Raw genomic sequence first — 24,868 nt, 5'->3', positions numbered from 1 at the left:
CACAATTTATGGTTAAAGTGTAAAAATATCAAACCTCAATTACATTTCTATGTCATAAGGGTTAGATAACAACATCTTAGGAATTTCAAACTATTATTAATAATGTATATGGGCTTATATATATATGCATCTGCCCCAGGAATCCCTGTTGGTCTGGCTGTAATCTGCACGTATATCAATGACACATTCCCACTCACTGGTCCAGAAGTAGGAATAGGAGCCGACCATGCCCATGATCAGGGAGCCGGAGATCCTCCAGGCCAGAGCAGGGCACTGTGGGAACGGCCATCTGACCTCCAGGGGCATCTCTCCAGACTCTGCATCCACACACACACACAATCTGAAGATTTATTTACTGATTTATATTTTGTATTAGAAAATGTGAGATACTTTAAGATACAAAATGGCCACACAATGGCTACTCTGACAGACTGGATGGTTTAGTTTAGTGTGACACTCCGAGATAATGAGTTTATTATCAGATGCTCAGGATCATAAAGTCATCCTGACTCCAGAAGAAGATCAATCTCTCCCACATGTGAAGAACAGGAAGTCTGACTCAGCAGCAGGAGGTTCAGCTTCATGTCTGCTCATCACTCAGCCTCCTCATTAATAAACAGATTCATTCAGAACTTGGGATGTTTTCACCAGAGTCAACATCCAGGCTAACGTCCAGCAGCTAGCAGGAGTTAGCCTGTTAGCCACAGTTAGCTCCGCTCGCAGACACTGTCTAACACACCGTAACACACTCCACACCGTGTGTGTCTGAAGCTACACATTAAACACGTTAACACTTCAGGGAATAAAGGAAACATCAGAAACACACGTTTATCTCGACTTCACCCTCTCCTGCTCTCACTCTGACGGACACACAAACCGGAAGTGGACGCCCCGCACTGCACTGTGGGTAAGGTAGTCTTCTGGAGCAGCCTCTCGCTCTGAGCTGGCTGCTGACAGGAAATGACGTGACCCAGAAGCGGAAGTTGATCTTCTGTTGTTTTCACCATAGACTGTATATAAAAACTATATATAAAAACTATATTATACAAACTGTATATAAAAACTATATTATACAAACTGTATATAAAAACTATATTATACAAACTGTATATAAAAACTAAATATAAAGACGGTCCCCTGCTGAACCTTTGTTTGACTTTTCTCTCTATGAAGAATTTACCTGGAATACATTATGAATTTATGGTTAAATACAGATAGTGTGCTAAATTAAACTATTAAAATAAAATCTGAATTATGCACGAATTATGCAGGATTTGATGTAAACGAAATATTCTTATAATTTTCTGTGAACGAGAGATAAAAAAAATCGTGTTTTTCTTATTATTAGTAGTAATAATAATAAGGATGATAATATAAATAGATGGTATTATTTGTAAGGTTATACAACATTGTGGTAAATACACAACTCTTACAAAGCATAAAATTGGTAAAAATGTAAATAAATAAATATATCCCAATTTAATATTTTGAAAGAAATGATAATAATAATAATATGTCTATGTGTAAATTCAAAAGTAACTAGGGCTCCGTTGTAGCACTGACGGGCCCGAGCTCATGCATTTTGAAGCCTGTTGCGGTCGGTGGAGAGAGCGATCAATGACCAAGCGCACGTCTCTGCGTTGCATGCGTTTTGCGCACTGCGGCAAGGACAAACGCTTCACTTCCTGCGTCCGTCACGCGATGTCGGTCCTTTCCTGGTAATTGCTCATTACGGTCATTTTATGTAAATTGGATGATAGTTGTAAAACAAAGCTTACTTCCTGTTGCCAGTAGGTGGCGCCATCAATATTATTACATACGGACTAATAGATCTGTTCAAGTAGGGGCTCTGATGTAGCGTGAGCAATTTTGTGTCAATTAGACAATGTTACAACAAATCAATTTTCACACTGATCAGTAGGTGGCGCTATGACCCTGCACTAATATTAATATATGGAGCTGTTCAGGTCAGGATTGTGATCATAGGTCAGTAGTTCGGGGCCGGTTGGATAATGCAGAGTGGATTTACAATGTACTTCCTGTTTCATGGCGAATCAGTAGGTGGCGCTATGACACTGAGGAAATATTGACACATAGAGCTGTTCAGGCTTGGTCTCTGACCATGTGACAGAAGTTTGGTGGTGATAGGACGATGCACACTGGAGTTATGACAACATCGTCTCCTTTGGCGAAGGATGATCCTTCGCCGCACCTCAATGTTTACACGCTTTGAGGAAGTGTCACAATTCTGGACACGGTTCTGTGACTTGACTGAGCTCATTTGATCTGTATATTGTAAAGCAGCCAGGAGCAGTGCATCAAATATAAAACATGTCACTTCCTGTCGCCAGCAGGGGGGGCTTTGACAGTGAGTCAATATGGACACATGGATCTGGTCAGGGCGGGACTGTGAATGTGTGAATGAGGTTTGAGGCTGATGGAACAATGCACAGAGGAGTTATAAGAAATCACTCTTTTTTGGCAAATCATCAACATTTCACGCCACGCCCACCGTGTGACGTACACTTTAAAAATTCTCTTTTTACTCTTAATCATGAGCTAAAGTTGTCTCTCAACATTAATTGACAGACATCAGTAAGTTTAATAGAGTTTCCAACATATCAACAATGTGTAAATCATTGAGCTCTTCAGCCCTGGGGAAGAAGGTCCTGGGCAAACCATGCTCTCACACTGCCCTCTAGTGACCAGTATTGCAGCTGCAGCTCAATCATCTTGATTTGACTCATCAAACTTTAATGCCACGTCACGGTCACACCGTGTGACGAAAACGCAAAATTCGAGGTAGTTTATATCTCCATCTTGTTGAGATGAAACTCATCTCAATATGAAGTTGATCTGATGAAAGCCCGACTAATGGTATAATGGTAATTATGGTTATAATAATAATCATAAATAAAACCCTCTTTTAATTTCTGACATTGTTTCCATTTGTTTGCACTTTGCTTCTGTCTCTTTAATGTGACTTCAGCTCTGCAGTTACGTCACAGACCCCCTGCACTTCCTGTTAACACTTTCACTCTTGCAGAACTTCCTCTGAACATTAAACACTGATCAGATCACGATCATATTCAAGCAGCTATTTTACACCAAGTCTCTTGTGTGTGTGAGCTTGTTGCTGCCAAATGACTTTTGACCAGTTATCAAATCCAAGGCTTGAATTACTTTTTACAATCGTGTCCTGACTCACCAGAGAAACCAGGAAGCATCTGTTCCTCCCTGAAGAGACGCAGGCTGAAAACCAGACGATCACATTCACCTTCCAAACCAAACTAAACCAAACCAGACCAAACGTCCTGAGTGAGTCCAGCTACAGGAGAGAAGAGTCAAACTACAACCTGCCGACGCTCCACACACTGACCGTGAGTTTAACAAACACCTCGACTCAGAGAGGAAGTAAACCTCAGTGAAGTTCGTGGAGCTGTGACTGACTGACTGTCTGTTTTCAGCTTCACCTGGAGACTCAATGGCTTCCAGATTAGAAGAGGATCTCTGCTGTCCCGTCTGCCAAGATGTCTTCAGAGATCCTGTCCTTCTGTCATGTAGCCACAGCTTCTGTAAAGACTGTGTGAAGAGCTGGTGGAAAGACAAAGAAGTAAAAGAGTGTCCAGTTTGTAAGAGAAGACATTCAATGCCTGAACCACCTTGTAACCTGGCGTTAAAGAAGCTGTGTGAGACCTTCTTACAGGAGAGAGATCAGAGCTCTTCACATGCTCTCTGCAGTCTGCACTCAGAGAAACTCACACTCTTCTGTCTGGACCATCAGCAGCCAGTGTGTCTCGTCTGCAGAGATTCAGAGAAACACAGCGACCACAGATTCAGACCCATCGATGAAGCTGCACAACAACACAAGAAGCAGCTTCAGGAAACTCTGGAGCCCTTGAAGGAGAAGTTACAGTGTTTTGAACGTGTTAAAGTAGAGTTTGAACAAACAGCAGAACACATTAAGGTCCAGGCCGGACTCACAGAGACGCAGATCAAGGAGCAGTTTAAAAGCTTCATCAGTTTCTGGAGGAGGAAGAGGAGGCCAGGATGGCTGCACTGAGGGAGGAAGAGGAGCAGAAGAGTCGGATGATGAAGGAGAAGATCGAGGCTCTGAGCAGAGACATAACGGCTCTTTCAGACACAATCAGAACCACAGAGGACGAGCTGAGAGCTGAAGACGTCTCGTTCCTGCTCAACTACAAGGCTGCAGTGGAACGAGTCCAGCAGCGCCTCCTGCTGGATGATCCACAGCTGGCCTCAGGAGCTCTGATAGACGAGGCCAAACATCTGGGCAACCTGAGCTTCAACATCTGGAACAAGATGAAGGACGTGGTCTCCTACAGTCCTGTGGTTCTGGACCCAAACTCTGCTCATCCAGAACTCGTCCTGTCTGAAGCTCTGACCAGTTGGAGAGCAGGAAAGAAACAGAAGCTTCCTGACAATCCAGAGAGGTTTGATCATTACCCCTCAGTCCTGGGATCTGAGGGTTTTAACTCAGGGACTCACAGCTGGGACGTCCTGGTTAGAGACAGTAGAGACTGGGCACTGGGTGTAAGAGCAGAGTCTGTCCCGAGGAAGAGATACAAACTGTCTAGATCATGGATAATATTGTTCTATGCAGGTGAATACTCAGCACGGTCACCATCAGGATCATCTGATCTCTCTGTGCAGAAGATCCAGAGGATCAGAGTGAAACTGGACTGGAACAGAGGAGAACTGTCGTTCTCTGATCCTGATACTAACAAACACATTCACACCTTCACACACACTTTCACTGAGAAGATGTTCCCATTCTTTTTCACTATAGATCCCTTGAAGCTGTTACCTGTGAATGTCTCTGTGATGCTGGATCAGAGCAGTTAGAGAGAAAGATTTTATTCATCATGTTTATTTCTTCAAGAGAAATCTGCTGAATTTAAAAGTTAAACTCGTTATTCTAAAGCTTTGTTTATTTCTCCTTTTACTTCTCACTCGTTTTTATTTCTCCTGTCGACTTTTCCACGTGTGTAAAAAGATTTCATTATTTTCTGATCTTTATCTTTGGTTTGTTTTTTACTTTCATGGAAAATGTTTTCTATCATTTAGATTTTGTGTGGATCCATGAAGTCGAGCAAACTGATGAAGATCCACATAAAAACACATTTATCAATAACAGCTGATCATTGTTCACATTCAACAAACTTTATTAAAACTCACACATGAGACATGATTCATGTTTAATCACATAAAGTCTGTTCACATATGAAATAATCCAACATATATGAACATTTGTCTGTTTGATGTGATGAAGCCAAAATGATTCTGTCTGTAAACGTGTTTATTCAACAGCAGCCTAGTGATGTGATGTTAATATTGTGATAAAAATAATAAAATCTATAAAACAGAAACAGAGTTTTGACCTTTTTTAAGATGAAATGTAAATATAACATTAAAATTACTCCAGAATACGTACATTTTCACCACTTTCTAATTTTCTGCAAACTTTGGTAACGATTGGAGCATGTTGAAGCCCTTAAAAAGACAATTCATTTGCCTGAAAAGAAATAATAAAAAAAGATTATTATTATAATAATAATAATAATAATAATAATAACGGGCCCGAGCACATGCTTTGGTATGAATTTGAGCGTCTAGGCCCTGAAATCCTTCGAAATACAGTAGGGCCTCCCACCGGAGGTGCTCGGGCCCTAATAAGACAATGGGTTCGACTAAATATCTTTGTACAACTGTTCAATGTATTAATTTGTGTCAGGGCTGGTTTGAGCCTCCAGGGGGCAAAATGAGTGTTTTTAATAATCCCTCATGTTGGTCTCTGGCCCTGAACTGAAATCCCCTTCACTAGGTTTGAATGACCTTAACCCTTGTGTTGTTCCTGGGTCGAATTGACCCAGAGTGTGTGTGTGTCTGTGTGTGTGTGTGCGTGAGTGCGTGCGTGTGATCATACGCAAGCCCTGGCCGGTCAGGGTTCGGGTTAGGGTGACCCAAGGATTGTCATTATCCAACTCTCCTGGGGTAATTGAGACCAATGGATTGTCATTCTCGATTCTCATGGGGGGGTCATTTAGACCCAGAGAGGGCGCTGTGGTGCTCTGTGGGCTCATTTAGACCCGCACCTGATTCCAATTGAAATCAAGGGGGGGTACATTAGACCCACATATAAGTCTCAGTGTGCCACTCTCTCACGGACCATGGCACGATGTCGCGTCAGGAGCGTTTCACCAGAGAACAGGTTCTCCAACAGCTATTCTCCCAGCAACCATCCTCTGAACCCGAAGAGGACGAAAAGAGCCAAACCGAGCAGGCCGGACAAGGAGATGGAGAAGCAGACCGAGAAGAAGAAGAGAAGAAGGAGATGGAGAAGCAGACAGAGAGGACGGAGACGGAGACGGAGACAACGGCAATAGCGAAGAAGACAAAGACGACGACGGTGACGAAGACTACGACCCAGTGGGTGATGCTTCTGCAGATTCGTCATCCTTGGAAGAAGAAGAAGAAGGAGGACAAGACCACGGCGACACCACCACCACCACCACCACCGGACTCGTGGAAAGAGAGACCTTCCTGTCAAGAAACGGGGAAATAACATGGTCCTCGAGGACGTACGGCCGAGAGGAGGCCCTCCTCCTCCTCCTCCTCCTCCTCCTCCTCCTCCTCTGCTGCAGCTCAAGCAGGGCGGGCCCCACGATCCACGCGGCGTCCCGCACCGGTGACCTAGCCTCGACGTTCCACCTGTTCATCACACCGACGGTAGAGAACATCATCCTGGAGATGACGAATCGGGAGGGTCGTCGAAAATACGGCGACGAATGGAAAGGGATGGACGAGACCGACCTGCGCGCCTACGTAGGGCTGCTGATCTTAGCGGGCGTGTACAGGTCCCGGGGCGAGGCCGCCGCCAGCCTGTGGGACGCCGAGAGCGGTGTTATTTCGTGCCACGATGCCCCTGAAACTCTTCCACACGTACTCCAGACTGCTGCGCTTGGCGACCGCGAGACGAGACGCACGAGACGAGCCACGGACAAATTGGCGGCCGTGCGAGAGGTCTGGGACGCGTGGGTGTCGCGGCTACCGCACCTCTACAACCCGGGGCCCGAAGTGACCGTGGACGAGCAACTGGTTCCGTTCTTTTTTTTTTTTATTATATTATTATTATGTTATGTTATGTAGATAGCGGCTGCTAGTCCTCGTCCTCATCTCATCTCCTCTCATCTCTTCTCCTCCTCTTCTTCTCCCTAGGCCGGTGTCCATTCCGTCAGTACATGCCCAGCAAGCCGGCGAAATACGGGATCAAGTCGTGGGTGGCCTGCGTCACGAAATCAAGCTACGCTTGGAAGATGCAAGTGTACACCGGAAAGCCGAGCGGACGCCCAGAACGGAACCAGGGGTTGCGGGTAGTGCTCGATGTAACGGAGGGACTGCACGGTCGTAACGTCACGTGCGACAATTACTTCACCTCCTACGAACTCGCGCGGCAGCTCCTGGAGAGGAAGCTCACCGTGGTCGGCACAGTTCGGAAGAACAAGCCCGAGCTCCCGACCGGGCTGCTCGCGGTCAAGGGAAGAGAGGTGTTCTCATCCAAGTTCGCATCTAGCCCACTGCCACTCTGGTGTCCTACATCCCAAAGAAAAACAGAAATGTGGTGCTCCTGAGCACACGGCACCCTGAGGCCGACATCAGCGACCGCGAGGACGGGAAACCGGTCATCGTCCTGGACTACAACCGCAACAAAGGTGGCGTGGACAACCTAGACAAGGTGATCGGACGATACAGCTGCAGGAGGATGACCTGCGCTGGCCCTGGTCGTCTTTCACAACATTCTCGACGTCTCTTCCTACAACGCCTTCGTGATATGGAGAGGATGCTGGGCAAGTGGAACAAGCGGAGGGTGTTCCTAGAGCAGCTGGGAAAGGCTCTCGTGACTCCGTTCATCGCACGAAGGGAGCGCATCCCCGGCAGACGCGTCCGCCGCGGTTGTGAAGGCTGCCGCACAGAGAGCTGTTGACTACGACGCTCGACCCGAGTGTCCGGCCTCCTCCATAGCCCTAGCAGCAGCCCCGCTCGGGGCGAGTAAGAGGAAGAGGTGTCAGATATGCCCCAGGAAAAAGGACTGTAAAACTCACACCATGTGCCGCGGGTGTAACAAATACATCTGCAAGGGCTGCTCACTTGTCTATTGTCCTACGTGTGCGTCCTAATATGGGGTGGGCTATGTGAGGGGGCCAACAGCCGGGGGAAGCAGGGACAACACAAGGGTTATGACATTTTCACATTTCATTTTATTGTGCACATTATTACAAATGACTGCCCAGACTACCGGAGGCTCAGGTGGTGACCCAGTGAACACACTTTTTATTCAAACACTTTATTCACAAAGTTTATAAAACACTGCCTCGGTGCCTTTACACAAGAGAAACAAACACTGATTCATATTTTCTAAAACATCTGAATAGTTTTAAAAAGTGATCAAGGCTCAGAGCTGACACTTCAAATCATACATTCATAAATGTGCCTGTACGTAAAACCAGTGCTCACACAAAGTGAGTATTAAATCATCATTTAGAAAATGTATTTGTAAAATTAAATGTAAAAATACATTTAGGAATACAAAGATTCTTCACATTTGACCTGGTGAAAATGTTCAGAGCAGCAGAAGTAACTCAGGAGAGAAGCCGGACCAGACGGTGACTCTTCATGATGAACTGGTTTATTTCACCAACTGGGTGCGATCACGTTTAATCCCTTCAGAGCCACTTCGAAGCCCAGAAAACAGGCCTGAGGGAGAGAGGAAGGAGGGAGGAGCTTCAGTGAAGACATTCCAGACAGTGTGTGCTTTTCAGACAACACAGAAATACATGAGTGGAGAGACAGAGCGATACTAATGACATGAGAGAAGCTCAGTGTTACCGCGTTGGCAGGGAAGGCTCGAAGGAAGACGGGGTTAAATCCCTTGTAGAGCGCTTTAGGGCCTTCTTCACGCAGAAGTGTTCTCAGGACATCCACAATACCTCTGTACTTCCCATCTGCAGCTACACACACACACACACACACACACACACAAAGTTAGATGACAGTAAACTCTCTCTCCCGCTTCCTGTATGTGAAGAGATTTCAGACATGAACTGTGTAAAACAAAATGTCTGTTCATTTCCTGTAGTTAGTGTCTGTGAAGCAGCTGCTGCTGCTTCACAGACACAGACAGGTTGTTGGGTCCCGACTCGTTCACACAGGAACATGTGGGAACATCAGGCGAGGGGCGGAGCCTGTAGAGCAGCAGGGGCGGAGCCTGTAGAGCAGCAGGAGGCCGGACATGACGTATAAACTCTGCTGTGGAAAGATCAGTGTTGTTGTTTACAGCTCATCCACACCGGCGTCGGCCCTCATCACCAAAAGATCTGGAACCTCCTCGTGTTTCCAAGTGGACGTCTTCGTCTTCTACGTGTCTGCTCCTCTTCTTCATCCTGAGATCTTTGGGTTCTTCCAGTTTCACGTCCGTACGTGTTAGAAACCTCATCAACACGTCCACTCGCTCTCTGGGAAGCTTCCACACATTGTCCTGCTGTTTCCTCACATGGACTCACTCTGACATGTTACACACATTTTACTAGGAGGCTGCAGGAGAAGATCCAGAACATGTCCAGAGACACTGACTCAGACATTAGTTCCCACATAGAGAACCTGCAGAACATGTCAGGAACACGTCAGGAACATGTGAGGAACATGTCAGGAACACAGTGAGATCAGTATTGAGCATAATAATGAACATTTGGTTGTCGTCATTCAGCAGAAGAACCAACACACCTCCAAACATGACCAAAGGTGAGTTTACATGCATGCAGCAGAGGACGTTTTGTATATTATGAGCTTCACGTCGACTCAGACCTGTCTGGAAGTTGGATTTGAGGACGTCGGGAGGAAGAGCGATCGTCCAGTTTAATATTCCTGCGACGCCACCGGCCAGGAGGATGTTGGGGGTGCTCAGCTGAGAAACACTTGAAACACACAGCAGTAAAATCAAAGGGAGGTTATCTGTGGTTTATCAGCTCTTTGTGCAATGTAACCATGGATACTCACCTTTGACCCTCAGGTGTCAGGAAGTGTTTGAGGTATTCATATGTGAGGAAGTAGAGACCATTAGAAGGCACGTCTGTGAAGCAGAGGAAAACCAACATGGCTGTAAATCCATGCTGCCCTTTGGATTCAAACCTCAAAACAAAGCAAAGTTCACCTCTGATCAGAGTGAGCAGCGTCCCTTTGTAGACGCTGCGGATCCCCTGCTCCCTGTACAGCCTGAGCGCACAGTCCAGTGGACCCGCGTACCTCGACTTCCCGCTGCTCGCCTGCACCTGGACAGATGCAGCACTTCAAGTTAAAAACAACAAGACCTATCATCACCTTTTAAAGTGGAGAATACTGAGGAATCCAAGGCAACATCCACACGACTCAGGTTTAGTTAAAAGGGCGTTTCCAACTAACTGCACCAGTGTTTTGGCTTCGTATCACTTTTAATGCCCTCCCACTTACACCCCTGAAAACGCAAATCATGTGACCACTGACGTACACTGGGCATGCACGTGTGGATGTAAACAGGAAGTATTTGGTTGTTAGTTGCAGAAAGAGCTCGGAGACAAAGGAGAAGCACTAATGTCGAAAAGTGACTGAACAACAGCTGAGACCGGAGCCTGACCAATCAGCGAAGGCCAACTCATGACTGAAGAGAGCCAATCAGCAAGAGGTTGTCAGAATCTCAGCTTCTGCTCGTCCAAACAAAAATGCAGCCCCGCAGGTTTCAAACTCAAACGGGACCAGCAGAGTTTACACACTTCTCTGTTCTCTGTCTAGTGAGGACACCAGACGTCTCTAAAGTAGAGGTGATGAGTTCAAATGAAAAGTGAGTCGTGCCCAGAGTTCCCTCTCTTTCGGTTTTGGTCTCCACCACCTCCTGAAGCAAACATCTCTGCGGCAGCTCTTAATTTTTTATCCTTTAAACTGTTGATGCCTCATCTAGAAACAACACGAAGGCTGCGTCAACACGAATAAAACCATCTCTGTCTCATGGAGTGTTTCACATGAAAAACAAAGCAGGTGTCGGCACGCTTTCACCCCCCCACCTCCCATGATGCACCTCACCTGCAGTAAACATTTGATCCTCTCTCCTGGAGCCACAATCACTGTAGTGAAGACGCCTGCCAGACATCCAGACAGGAAGATCTGAGAGGGCCTGAACACAATAGAGCAGAAAATGAAAGGTCAGAGGTCAAAGTATGAAAACATGGTCCAAAAACACATTTTCCCATCATATGATGTCATGAAGAAGCCAGAAAATGACGTCATTCATTTCTCAAAAAATTCAGGGGCCACGTAGACTGCGAAGGCCAAACCGACCTGAGACGTCTGGTCTGCAGAGGATTTCCTCCTCCTGCTCTTTTTGATGTTCCCCAGCAACAGAGCTGCTGGACACGGTGACAACGCCCGTGGGTTTTTAATGTGTGTATCGTTTGCTGTTTGAAGCAGCCTTAGAAACGAGTCTAGTCATGACGCTGTGATGCAACCTGTCTTCACACGCAGCCCCTGAATTGAGGTACAGCTTCTATGAGGTCAGATGAGGACTCATAGAGTAGTAATGCATTCACTTTTGCAGCCAATTCCAATAAGAAAATGTCTCCAGCTTATTTAAATGAACCAATCCTTCCTCAGCACCGCCTGATTGAGGTGGCCCATTTAAAACTCAGGGTGTGATTTTCTTTTTATTCATGGGAGTGAAACTTTCAACAGCGTCTCTCCTGGAAAACAGGTGTAATGGCAGATTTTGCATTTGTGTAATGTTTAATAGAAGAACAGATATGTATTTAGAAGAAGTAGATAACAAATGTTTTCTGTGACTTAACTACGGAAGTTGCAGAAGGAAGTGTTTATGGCCCCCACATGTGTGACTGAGCAATTGGTCACAGCAGGGGTTTTACTTAGTGTGTCTGATAGAGATGGGTGAGGGGACCTCTGCATTGTATACAGGACTGGGGTCTTTTGATGTTGTAAATGAAGATAGAGGATCTCGGAGACAGATTGTCTCACACCAGAAGTCACACCAGGAGATCTGAGACAGGAACTCTGCCCAACCTGGTCAGACATCAAGAGGCTGAAGAATACCTTTGGCTCCTCGCAGGGAGGAGCTTCTGATTGTATAAGTGAAGTGATTCTCCTGTGCTCTGTGCTCATTCTATACACGTCACACTAGGTGGCTGTGTGGGGTGAGCCCACCTGCAGCTGTTAGAATTGAACTTTCCGAGAGACAATGTTATGTGTGTATTATTATACAATAGAGTATCATTATTAAACAGAAACTGCCACCACACAGGAAACAAATGTTCAGGGAGCATCTGCAGGAGGAGGAGCTGCACTGAACAGAGCTCAGAGGGAGAAACACCAGGACGGAAGCAGCCAACACATTCTCTACATTTATAGCTCGAGAGGCAGATGGAGTCAGAAGGAACAGGGCTTATGGGGGGGGCAGGGTAACGTGAGGAGAGGGGTGTACTGCAAATGAGCGAATGAAATCAGGGGGAAGGACAACAGAGAGACGGTTTTATATAGATCACTATTCCAGGTATTGTGTGTGTGTGTGTGTGTGTGTGTGTTTTACTCACGTTAGAAGTTGGCCAGGATCCGTCTGCTGGAGCTGTTTCCCCAGACCGAAGCCGAAGAAACTGATGGCCATCATCGGAGCCACGCCCGCCAGCGGAGCCCCCATTCCTCTATAGAGGCCGAGGATACCCTGAACACACACACACACACACACACACACACACACACACACGCACACAGCTTATTTAAAAGTTTACACATGGGAACACAGTATTTTTCTTTGTGTTAAAGTATTTGTATTCAAGCTCATTTTCAATTAAAACAACAGAAATTGTTGTGTAGTGTTTAAACATTTTGTGTGTCAATAAACACAAAATGAGACAAAGCGGTGCAGCGGAGCGAGATGATGCACTGAACAGGAAACGTGTGTAGTCATGTGACCTTCATGTCACGTCTCCATGTGGTTTGAACTCTTCTTCTGCAGAGGTTCAGTGTTTGTTCACTGATCAACACTTACATTAGCATTTTCTTTTGCACTGTTTTTGGAACATTTAACTGTGCACTGTAATATTTAGTTTGTGTGTGTGTGTGTTTTCACCTCTTTGGACACAGTCTTGCGGAAGCAGTCATATGTTCCTGTGTAGAGGACATACTGAGTGCAGGAGGCTTTGGGCTGTGTTTGTAGCCTCACCTACAGAACACACACACACACACACACACACACACATGCACAGACACACACACATTTTAGAAGGAGGGGTTAAGAGATAAGGGCACCACCCTCCAGTGTCTTTTTAGTGTCCCTGATAAACAAACTGACAGCTAACTGGATAAACTTTATATTTACATACGTTAAAAACATGAATTATTTCATTTAAGTCCTTTTATTTGCATTTTCTTTATAGTTATTAACATAGAATAAACATTTTCAACTTTTCTAGTCTTGATGACACTCAAAGCTCTTTACAGTTTTACATTCACCCTTTCACACACACATTCACACAGAGCATCTATTAGCAGCACTTTGTTGTTCTATGAGGGGCAATTCAGGGTTCAGCATGTTGCCCAAGGACACTTCGGCATGCAGGAAGGCATGGGGAAGACTGGGGATCGAACTGCCGACCTTCAGGTTGGAGGACGACCGCTCTACCCCTCAGCCACAGCCAACCATGTGTGGTCTTGAAGTTGATCTGAAGTTTTACAGACTCTTCTCTGCTTCAGGGTGTTGAAGCTGCAGCTTGTTGACATTTTAAGCTGATTTATCACTAATCCTCTCAACCTCCAGCTGATCACTGACTTCATGTGGTCACACTCTACCACAGTGAGATACAGTCACTTATATACACTCAGTCTGGTATACAGTCTGTTATATACACTCAGTCTGTTATAAAGTCTGTTATATCACTAGTCTGTTATCAGTCCTTATATACATCAGTCTGTATACAGTCTGTTATATACACTCAGTCTGGTATACAGTCTGTTATATACACTCAGTCTGTTATACAGTCTGTTATATACACTCAGTCTGTTATACAGTCTGTTATATACACTCAGTCTGTTATACAGTCATTATATACACTCAGTCTGTTATACAGTCTGTTATATACACTCAGTCTGTTATACAGTCTGTTATATACACTCAGTCTGTTATACAGTCTGTTATATACACTCAGTCTGTTATACAGTCACTTATATACACTCAGTCTGGTATACAGTCTGTTATATACACTCAGTCTGGTATACAGTCTGTTATATACACTCAGTCTGTTATACAGTCTGTTATATACACTCAGTCTGGTATACAGTCCCTTATATACAATCAGTCTGTTATAACAGTCTGTTATATACACTCAGTCTGTTATACAGTCACTTATATACAATCAGTCTGTTATACAGTCACTTATATACACTCAGTCTGGTATACAGTCTGTTATATACAATCAGTCTGTTATACAGTCTGTTATATACAATCAGTCTGTTATACAGTCTGTTATATACAATCAGTCTGTTATACAGTCACTTATATACAATCAGTCTGTTATACAGTCACTTATATACACTCAGTCTGTTATATGCAGTCAGTGCTCCAGACACACAGTGGAGGTGATAGAGGTGTTGCTCTCTAAAATAACACAGCTCCAGAATGTTACAGTCAGTTAATAAGAGTCAGTTATATACAGTCAGTCAGTTATATACAGTCAGTTATATACAGTCAGTTATATACAGTCAGTCAGTTATATACAGTCAGTTATATACAGTCAGTCAGTTAATAAGAGTCAGTTATATACAGTCAGTTATATACAGTCAGTCAGTTACATAAAGTCAGTTATATACCTTGATGGTATCCAGTGGGTGTCCAGCCAGCAGCAGACACGCTCCACCTACTCCTCCGGCCACGAAGTTCTTGAGCGGAGAAACTCTTGTTTCTTCCCCCATCCTCTGCCCGCATGGCCCGGTACTCACACCGAGTCTCACCGGACAGTCCCCGGTACACACACCGAGTTTCACCGGACAGTCCCCGGTACACACACCGAGTTTCACCGGACAGTCCCCGGTACACACACCGAGTTTCACCGGACAGTCCCCGGTACACACACCGAGTCTCACCGGACAGTCCCCGGTACACACACCGAGTCTCACCGGACAGTCCCCGGTACACACACCTCAGCTCCGCCTGTCTCAGCCTCTGTGTGTGTGTGTGTGGGGGAGGGATTGTTTGTTTGTCAGTGTGTGTGTGTGTGTGTGTGTGTGTGTGTGTGACTGCTGTGACGTCACAGTCTACTGGGATACTTTGTAAACTTTGTGTTTGTGTCGTGTCAGCTGCTCCAGAGGAAACAGCGACATCTGGCGGTGAGGGGAAAAGAAGAATCACTACAAATAAAGTGGAATTCTTGATCAATTGATCTTATAATACGGGTTTATGAATATGTTGTATATATACAGTACATATAATGTATTCAATGTCTGTTCATGTTTACTTATGTATTGTAGGCCTGTGTTGATTTACAATTTGAAACTAAATGAGTGAAATGTACATTTTATTGTATATTTGACATTTTGATTGGTTTGAAGAAGAAGAAGAACAAGAACATTATAATACATATTCATGTGTATGTTATATAGTTTATTGTTATTGTTCTTGAAGTTTTGTTTTGTTTGAAACGAAATTTACCTCAAGACGTTATATTTATTTTACTTTAAAATAGAAAAGATATAAGAAAACGTGTATTGTACGTGCTCCAATGTATGCTGTGTATTTTTTATTGTTTAGAATTTTAGTTTTTTAACTTGAACAAATGTTAATGTACATTTTAACAGTATATAGAGGTTATATAAAACCATTGAGATGCTGTGAACTGTAAAGACTTGTGTTGGATTGGTTAATAATAATAATAAATAATTATTATTATAAGTTCTTATTATTAAGTTTTTATAACACGTGATGAGGAAGAGGAGGCGGAGCCGCGTCACGTGAGCTCCCTGACTCTGTGACGTCACTGAGTGTGTGACAGCAGGCAGAGTAAAGATGGCGTCGTGTCGGACTCCGCGGCCCCGCAGCAGCAGCGGCCTCCCCGCGGCTCTGCTCGTGTTTCTGGGCTTGTTGAGCGCACTGAACACGGGGAGCTGTGACGAGCAGGTGCCGCTGATCCTGTGGACGAGTGAAGGGTGAGATAACGCTTAGCCGCCGCAGCTAGCGGTTAGCCGCTGCAGCTAGCGGTTAGCCGCTGCAGCTAGCGGTTAGCCGCCGCAGCTAGCCGTTAGCCGCCGCAGCTAGCGGTTAGCCGCCGCAGCTAGCGGTTAGCCGCCGCAGCTAACAAGCAGTTGTCTGTTTCATATAAACACAGACCCTGGTTCGTTTTAACAGGTTGATAATTGATTGACAGTTACACTTTACACTCGTAATCAAACATCGGGTGAGAACTGAGCAGTGGTCGTGATGAGTGACAGGTGTCATGTCGCCTGAGATCCGACGTCAAACGGTCTATTTCTCTGTTTTTCTCTCTTCGTGTATTTATTCGTTCATCTGTTCATATGCATATTCATTTCAAGGTCATATTTACCCACAATGCACCTGCTGAGTTGACCAGCCAGGAGCCCTGGGGCAGAGAGAAGCTGTCGGCCCCTGGTCCTGAGCCCCCCCACTAACCATCCACCTCTCTACACCTGATATTAAGCAATGACCTCATTTAACTGACAACAACAATCTTGAGAAATCATTATTCGTTTAATAAAATTTGTTGACGAATACAAGCCAAATCAGAAAATGCGGAGTATTGTGTGTATGTGACGGCTCAGGTGATGCCGGGTACATGTTGAAACGTTTCTGGTATATTTAAAGGAACTGGGCTGTTTTTCCTCCAGGGTCTCTTATCCTCGTCAGTCCCCTCCCACCGGCGGCCACATTGTCGGGCAGCAGCAGCTCGCCACCTACCTGGAGAACGCTCTGAACGTGGGGCCGAGAAATGTGGTGCTGTTCCTACAGGACAAGGTACAGACACACGCTTGTTTGTCTTTGTGAGGACAATCATCACCTCCACCAAGGAGGTTAAGTTTCCATTACTGTCTGTCTTGCTGAAACATGAGCTGAAGACTCTCACACAGGCAGGTTAAACACAGTGCTTTGATGGTGGCAGAGTTAACGTTAAGAAACAAGCAAAACGCAGGTGAAGGTGAAATGAAAGAGGAAAAAGAAGTGGTTAAACTCACACATACGAGAGAAAGTCACTGAAACAGAGAGATAATAAAAGGTTTTTAAATTCTTCTTCTTGTCTTTCTCTCCAGATGAGCGTAGAGGACTTCACCATGTATGGAGGAGCGTTCGGAAACAAGCAGGACAGTGTTTTTCCCAACCTCGAGGTAGGATCATGGTTTAAACTCCTCATCGGTTCATCCAGTTTGATGCCGTACGATTGAGTTGGAGGAAGAAACCAATCTTGAAAGTTTCCATGTTAAAGGTTATTATTCCTGTGTTGTTGTGAAAACAATGTGTTCTTCACTGTTTTGTGTCTCCTGTGTCTCAGGGGGCTCTGATGTCCTCGTCCTCCCCGCTGGTGCTACCTGCCGTGTCCTGGCCGGCCTCTAATGCAGTGATTGGTCAGCTCCAGGACCAATTAGAAACCTCCCCTCTGTACATGGACCCTGAGACTCTGAGTCAGCTGAGACTTAACGCCTCCTCGCCAGCGCTGCTGGTGTTCAGGCTGCCCTACGGCGTCGGGTAGGCACAGGCATCAGAGGGAAATCAGCAACAAATTATTTAACTGACATATTCAATATTTTTGTGAAGATTGTCTCAGTATCTCACAGTTTTCTCGTCTGACTTTCTCTCAGGGCTGATCTGATGTCTGCTAAAGAAATTCTCAGTGGAAACGGTGAGTCTCTTAAACCCATTAAATACCATTACTCTGCATCACAGCAGGGTTTTGTTCTAACTGCTGTAATGTGTTGGACTCATTCTTAGCTCCGACCTTGAGTTTGTTGTTCATTAATATCATAAAATCTTTGAATTGTCTTCTATATAAAAACCCTTGTGTTTTTCTATCTCTTTCCTGATTGGCTGTTGGTGCACATGTTGTCTTTCAGACGAGGTGATTGGTCAGGTGTTGAGCATCATGAAGACCCAGTCTGTTCCATACACAGCCATTTACACAGCCCTGCGCCCCTCACGGGTTAGTGAAGGGGTTTATTTGTACCATTCTATCTTTGCTCTAATGTTTTTGTGATGAACTGATTTGTCTGTTTCCTGTTTGCCCTAAATTCGTCCTTTCTATCTTGTGAAGCATCTTGTAACAGTGTTTTTGAAACGTTCTGTATCAATAAGGTTTATAGTTTTTATTCATGTTTTGGTATTTTACGTCTGCGCAGGAGGCAGCGTCTCTCTCCATGGAGGCCGGTGTGGGCGGAGGACGCTCGCTGCTGCAGGCCAGAGGAGGACACAGGGAGAGGGAGAGGGAGAGGCAGCAGAGGATCAAGGAGAAGGCTGAGATCTATGGTCCAGTGGAGTTTAAGGTGGAGTGTCTTGGTTACAGCTTTTTACGGTGTTTGGAGTCTGGAGATGTTTTATTTTTCTTGACCAGTCACATAAATAGGCTGAAGCCAACGAAGAGTCGATCTATGAATGAGCTGCGTGTTTGTTTCCGGAGTAGTTCCCCCTGACCTGCTCCCTCGGTCTTTTCTCCAGGAGGGGGACGACACCTGTATCCTCCTGTGGGCTAAGGGCCTCTCGGTGAGCATCCTGCGGAGCGGTCGCTGGGAGGATCACGACCTGACCCTGTCCACCTTCGGAGAGGGAGTCAGCCCGAAGCTCCACGGCTCGAGCTGCGACACAACCAGAGCAAAGTAAAACCATTTACTTTAAAAACAGATGAAAGCCTCTGTCATGATGGAGGTTTTGTTCAACGTGCAGTGTTTGATGCCTGATGTGGATGTTGGGGCCAAATCTATTTTGTTAGGAGTAAAACATTTGCAATACGGATAAATCTGCAGATATGTTTATACATATATTTGTTGAAAAATTGTCTGATTCCTGAGCTGTCGTTATCAAATCCTTATGACAAAGAAATGTATTTTAGTTTTGATATTTTACAGTTTGAACATAAACTTTATTATAAACTATAAATATATAGAAAACATTTACATAGAACTTGAATTAAGAAAATTATCTGCAGATTAATAACTAATTAAGATGTTTGTTTGTCATAAAAAGTGGATGTTCAACATTTTTTCAATTTCTTTTTTCAGGTTGGTCCTTAGTTATGAGAACGTCCTCGGCCACCGCATCTTTAAACTGATGTGAGTTTACAAACGTTTTTCATCTGGTCTTTAATTAAAAAATAATAATATATAAAGTTACCGTCTCCTCCTGAAAACTTTAACAATCACTGTGTGTGTGTGTGTGTGTGTGTGTGTGTGTGTGTGTGTGTGTGTGTGTGTGTGTGTGTGTGTGTGTGTGTGTGTGTGTGTGTGTGTGTGTGTGTGTGTGTGTGTGTGTGTGTGTGTGTCCAGCTTCGCTATGAGCCAGCGTCTCTACAAGGTGTCTGCACGCCGCTGGTTCACGCTGGACGCTGTGGAGCTGGAGTACGACGGGACCAAAGCCACATTCAACGGCAGCAGAAACGTCTACGCCCCCGCTGAGTACTCGTACCGCTGCGAGTCCGTCACCAGCTTCCGTTGGCCGCTGCTCGTCCCGCGCTCGTCCAAAGATCCGGCCAATCAGTGGAGGGTCTCGTTTGAAGACCTCCAGGTAAGATGGGGATGGTTTTTATCTCCAACTATGTTATATTTCTGTCGTCATACTTGTAATTTACTACTATTAAAGGATGAGTTGGAGTAAAGAAAAACCCTCTTTCCCTCCACAGATTCAGGGCTTTAACGTGTCGGGCGGTGAATTCTCGTACGCCAGCGACTGCGCCGGCTTCTTCTCTGCTGGTATCTGGATGGGCCTGATGACCAGTCTGCTCATGGTCCTGGTTCTCACCTATGGCCTGCACATGATTATGCAGCTCCACACGATGGACCGCTTCGATGACCCCAAGGGCCCGGCCATCTCCGTCCCCCTAACAGAGTGACGTCCGTCCTCCTTCCTGTCCCCTCTCTCACTGCAATGCTTCCCCTCCCTCCCTTTACATTCCTCTCCCCCCCCCCATCTGTAGTTGGGCATTACACAGCATCTAGTGAAGTTGTCAGAATAAGAGTTTATTCATCATACAACATGTTTTTAAAATGTGTGTCCTGAGACTGAAGAAGCCAGTTTCCAGGTGGTTGATGTTCGAGTTTCTCTGAAAGATAAAAACCTGGAGGAAACCTCCGAGACGCCACCTGAATTAAACCAATATTCAGTTTGCTGCACAGCAAGAGAATTTGAACAGTTACTGAATTTGTGATTTCTCTCTCTGAGGAGCTGCTGTGAAACGTCAAATGTTAGAACCGAGTCCGACGAGAAACGGGTTAAAAATCTCTCATCCTCCTGAATGTGTTCTTTGTTGATTCTGTAAATATCTTCAGAGCAGTGGAACATTTCCAAACATGGCAGAGTGTTTATCCTCCAGAGAAACTTGAACACAAGGTTTCAGACCTCCCTGGATCAATATGTCCGACATGAAAAGGGAAACAACTGTAAATATTGGGTCATAAATAACTTATAAAAGTGAAAAGTATTATGAAATGCTATTTATTGACGAGACTACCGTCGTTTGTGTGTTTACAATTGTGTCTGTGAGTAAACCAGTGAAACGTAGTTATTGAATGAAGGGAAACGAGATCAGGACAAATGATCCATCAATAATATCCATTACATTCCGTTCAGTTTAGGTCAAAGGGACGAACTCGCTGACATTCAGATTTTTTTATTTATTTATTGAAGAACTGAACTACAGTCAAACATTTCCAGGTGTTTCTGAATAATCCTCATGGTTTTCTTACTTTTCAACAGGAACTTAACTTAGGAACTTTTGACTCAAACTGATGACATGCACTGAAATATGATAAATGTGATCTTGTTATTTTTCTGTTATTTATTTTGTGTTCTGTTGAATTGTGGTGAATATTAATAACGTGAGGTTGTGAGTGTGGTCCTGTGTCGTGCTGCTGCTGCTGTGACCCCAATAAAACATCTGTGAAAACACGTTGTGCTTCAGTTTCAGACATAAACTACATCAAACTCAACCTGGAATAAAAACCTGTATAAAAACTAAAAATACTGCAATGCAGTTGTGTTCCTCCACCAACCAGTGCAGTTCCAACTGTACCACAAAACCTTTATGTGAAGCAACGCTGCCATAGAGTTACACCTCGGCTAAAGGCCTCACCAACACTGTCATTGTTTACCTACCTAACTCATCTCCTGTCAACTTACCACACAACTAAAGAAAGTAAAGGATCCTTCAGTCAATTATACATTTAAAAAGCTGTTTTTTAAATTTTCATTTCATTTGTAAATCCAAGAAAAACAATTCTGTTCATTTTATATTTGATGTTTGAAAACGTTGAGGCACAATAACACTGCAGTACCAACAACAGTGATGGACACACACACACAAGAACACACTATCAATATTCTGGCAGCAAAACAACAAACAGTTACTTTAATAAATAATGAATCATCAGTATTCAAGGTTTCCAGTTGAGCCTCACTGATCCAGATTCAGGATCCCAGCAGGTAGAACCCGGACGCCCCAGTAAACCCTCTTCACTCTGCGGAAGCCGGCGTCCTGCACGTCACAGCGGTAAGTTCCTGAAAATATCACCATGTGTAAAGTCTGTTAACTTTAAGATCATTTTTAATCTGGTTACACAGTATTTATCCTTTTTGTACCTGTACATATACATATATATACACATAAACTTTCTATTTGTTATATTTCTTCATGTTTATGTTGCATGTTTACTGCTTTTCTTCACTAACATTTCACTGTAGCAGGAAATATAACTTCTTATTTCTTTGTCTCTTAACTTACTTTGTCTGACTTTGTGTTGTCTTGTCTGTGATAGTGAGCAGCTGTGGTTTGTGTCTGTGTATTAATGTGTATCTGTTCATCCACATCACATAGTTTGGACCAGTTTTAAAAGAAGAAGTGAATATTGGATCAATATTTCTCTCACAGACAGAATCAGATAATTTAACAGTTTAATTTCACCGACACCAAATGTTTTTTTACATCCACATGTGTGTGTCTGTGTACATGCACAGGTGTGTTTACCTGCGTCCTCCTCTCGGACCGGGTCCAGAATCACCCGGTCCAGCTCAGGAGCTTCCCAGCGAGCAAACAGAGAGTCGTCAGAGGTGATGATTCCTCGGGCGTAACGCCACGACACCCTGGGCCAGGGAAACAGAAAACACTCTCCCATTACTAAATGGATTTTATTATCACATATAGATCTTCCACAAAGAGATGATCACATTAAATAATATACAAAACTCTACTCTGACAGGTTATTGTGTGTGTGTGTGTCTGTGTGTGTGTGTGTGTGTCCGTGTCCTCAAGGAAACAGCTTCACAATTGTAATCCGATGAATTGATCAAATCTTGGTTTCAAATAGGAATATTAAGTATTTCTCTTTCATTTGTAACTAAATAACAAAAGACAGACACTCGGTTAGTTGTGATATTTGTCATTGTCTATTGTGTGATCCGGTCCTGAGCTGAACTCTCTCCTCCTCTCTCACCTCCATGAGAACGTCCCCATCGCCTCCATCACTTCTCCCAGACAGTCGACCTCCACCCTCTGTCCTGACGTCACAGTCACCGTCCTGAGGCCACACTGCCACGACTCCTGACACTTCACCTTGTGGACTCGACACACCTCCGACACCTGGTGATCACACACATCGTGAGGGTTACGACAGTGTGAGCTCTCTTCATCTGCTGTGTTCATTCATCTCTTGTGTCTCTGTGGTACCTCCGTCCCATCTTTCCCTCCTGGGGCCTCTTCCATCGCTGTCTTGCTGTCTCTCAGCAAACACAGGGTTTGAGTTTTGAGCCCCAGGCCACAGGTGGAGCTGCAGGGGGAGCTGTCGATGATGACCTCCACTGGCACCTCCTCTGCCTCCTCCAGGTGAACAGGATGGAGGAGGAGGAAGAAGAGAAGGAAGAGAAGGAGGAGGGGACAATGAAGGCCTTCAGATGCAAGAAGCATTTCAAAGTTTGATGTTGAATCTGCAGAAAAGAAGAAAGTTTTTATTTCACTATTGAGTCCAAAGAGTCCGCTGCTGTCGGTATATATGATTTCGTCACACGGTGTGACCGTGACGTGGCATTAAAGTTTGATGAGTCAAATCAAGATGATTGAGCTGCAGCTGCAAATACTGGTCACTAGAGGGCAGTGTCAGAGCATGGTTTGCCCAGGGCACAGATCTTCTTCCCCAGGGCTGAAGAGCTCAATGATTTACACATTGTTGATATGTTGGAAACTCTATTAAACTTACTGATGTCTGTCAATTAATGTTGAGAGACAACTTTAGCTCATGATTAAGAGTAAAAAGAGAATTTTTAAATTTTATATATATAGTATATATTTTTTTATATATTATATCTTTTTCTTTTTCTTTTTTTCATAACAAACAAATAAGTCTCTTGGATAGATATGCTAGACCAAACAGGAAGCCCACCATTTTGGCTTTAGTGGTATATTTTTTTTATATATATGTTTTTTTTCATTTTTTTTTTTTTCTAGGAACAGTACAACAGTAGTGCGGCTTTTTTGTGGAACTGGTATATATGAATATATATACCAGTTCCACAAAAAAGACGTTATGGCGGAGCGTTATGGAACAACGCAACAGGAAGTCGCCGATTTTTGACGTTACACGTTCGATCATATCAACTTTAAATGACGTCATCTCAACAACATGGAGATTCAAACTAGGGGGCGTTTGATTAGACGCCATCAAAACACGAGGTTGTTGCATCTGTATGACGTCACAGTGGGGGTGGTCATAGATTCCTTTGATGTCTTCGATGTTGCAAAGATGAGAGATTTATTCGATCTGAAGCGAAACAAGAGTTTTTGTTTTTGCCCTGAACAGATCAGTCTGTGCGCAGTGACACTGACACGCTGCACGTGATGGCGTGGAATGTAATGCGTGATTAGCGGCCGTGGTTCGGAGCCGTTTCTCCCGGTCCCCCCCCCCTCCGCGGCCTAATCAGGTCCCGAGTTCTGCTCGCAGCCCGAGTTGTGTTTTAGTAACAGTACAACAACAGTACAACACAATGCGGAAACTGTAGAAACAGTCTGTCTCTAACAATTACTATAATAACAATGATTTATAACAATAATATCTAAATTCTTACAACATATTTAATTTAGATTGAAGTTAATGTTGGCTCTTGTTATTATTATTATTCGAACCCAAATGAATTGGCTTTTTGAGGCCTTTAACAAGCTCAAATCGTTACCACAGTTTGCAGAGAATTAGAAAGTGGTGAAAATGTACGTATTCTGGAGTATTTGGAAATGGGCGTGGCAAAATGGCTCAACAGCGCCACCTGGAACGCAGCCCCTAGGTTTCCCTTCGAACGCAGGAAGTGAAGCCTTTATCCTTGCCGCAGTGCGCAAAACACATGCAACGCGGAAACGTGCGCTTGGTCATTGATCGCTCTCTCCACCAACCGCAACAGGCTTCAAAATGCCTGTGCTCGGCCCGTTAGTGCTACAACGTAGCCCAAGTTGTACTTGAGATTTGACCCTCATTTACATATCCAGTTAATTACAGAGACAGAAAAAGACGGCATAGGAGCGTACTAAGAAACTACTTCACAATTTATCTAAAGTAAAACCTTATGATTCGAACA

General features: G+C 44.4%; 4 protein-coding genes and 1 pseudogene across 10 annotated transcripts in view; 2 read left to right on the top strand and 3 right to left on the bottom strand.

Moving 5' to 3' along the window:
• tafazzin (tafazzin, phospholipid-lysophospholipid transacylase) overlaps positions 1-950 on the bottom strand; it is a 7,546-nt gene extending 6,596 nt beyond the window's left edge. For all 3 annotated transcript variants that reach the window (XR_004697102.1, XM_035160298.2, XM_035160301.2), the window contains exons 1-2: positions 827-950; positions 198-317 (exon numbers count right to left, since the gene is read on the bottom strand). Coding sequence is in view for 2 of the 3 variants with exons in the window: in XM_035160301.2 (XP_035016192.1) it covers positions 198-306 (109 nt within the window). In the remaining variant the exon portion in view is untranslated. The remainder of the gene's footprint in view (positions 1-197; positions 318-826) is intronic.
• Positions 951-3,484: 2,534 nt separating this feature from the next.
• On the top strand, positions 3,485-4,940 carry LOC118111586 (annotated as a pseudogene).
• A 3,319-nt stretch (positions 4,941-8,259) lies between these two features.
• Positions 8,260-15,328, bottom strand: si:dkey-150i13.2 (mitochondrial carnitine/acylcarnitine carrier protein). Of its 5 annotated transcripts, XM_047340228.1 has the most exons (9): positions 14,917-15,320; positions 13,181-13,273; positions 12,645-12,772; positions 11,131-11,221; positions 10,229-10,346; positions 10,075-10,147; positions 9,883-9,992; positions 8,908-9,029; positions 8,260-8,775 (listed from the first exon to the last, which is right to left on the bottom strand). In XM_047340228.1, the coding sequence occupies exons 1-9, from the start codon at positions 15,016-15,018 to the stop codon at positions 8,713-8,715; spliced, it is 900 nt and encodes a 299-aa protein (XP_047196184.1). In that variant the 5' UTR covers positions 15,019-15,320; the 3' UTR covers positions 8,260-8,712. The 5 variants fall into 5 exon arrangements, with proteins under 5 accessions (XP_047196184.1, XP_047196183.1, XP_047196181.1 ...); XM_047340227.1 differs by lacking the exons at positions 8,260-8,775; positions 8,908-9,029 and having other exon boundaries at positions 9,616-9,992; positions 14,917-15,085; positions 15,218-15,318; XM_047340225.1 differs by lacking the exons at positions 8,260-8,775; positions 8,908-9,029 and having other exon boundaries at positions 9,617-9,992; positions 14,917-15,118; positions 15,218-15,288.
• A 743-nt stretch (positions 15,329-16,071) lies between these two features.
• Positions 16,072-21,202, top strand: atp6ap1a (ATPase H+ transporting accessory protein 1a). The gene is made up of 11 exons (XM_035158974.2): positions 16,072-16,248; positions 16,945-17,071; positions 17,365-17,439; positions 17,604-17,797; positions 17,911-17,951; positions 18,163-18,248; positions 18,445-18,588; positions 18,761-18,918; positions 19,321-19,371; positions 19,585-19,822; positions 19,938-21,202. The coding sequence occupies exons 1-11, from the start codon at positions 16,109-16,111 to the stop codon at positions 20,145-20,147; spliced, it is 1,464 nt and encodes a 487-aa protein (XP_035014865.1). The 5' UTR covers positions 16,072-16,108; the 3' UTR covers positions 20,148-21,202.
• Positions 21,203-21,636: 434 nt separating this feature from the next.
• tmem81 (transmembrane protein 81) lies at positions 21,637-23,291 on the bottom strand. Its single transcript, XM_035158976.2, has 4 exons — positions 22,977-23,291; positions 22,744-22,889; positions 22,278-22,393; positions 21,637-21,811 (listed from the first exon to the last, which is right to left on the bottom strand). Exons 1-4 carry the CDS (start codon positions 23,211-23,213, stop codon positions 21,708-21,710), a joined length of 603 nt encoding a protein of 200 aa, XP_035014867.2. The 5' UTR covers positions 23,214-23,291; the 3' UTR covers positions 21,637-21,707.
• Positions 23,292-24,868: the final 1,577 nt, after the last annotated feature.

The sequence above is a fragment of the Hippoglossus stenolepis genome, chromosome 6, assembly GCF_022539355.2.
Source record: "Hippoglossus stenolepis isolate QCI-W04-F060 chromosome 6, HSTE1.2, whole genome shotgun sequence".
NCBI lineage: Eukaryota > Metazoa > Chordata > Actinopteri > Pleuronectiformes > Pleuronectidae > Hippoglossus > Hippoglossus stenolepis.
This window is presented reverse-complemented; position numbering and strand designations above follow the sequence as displayed.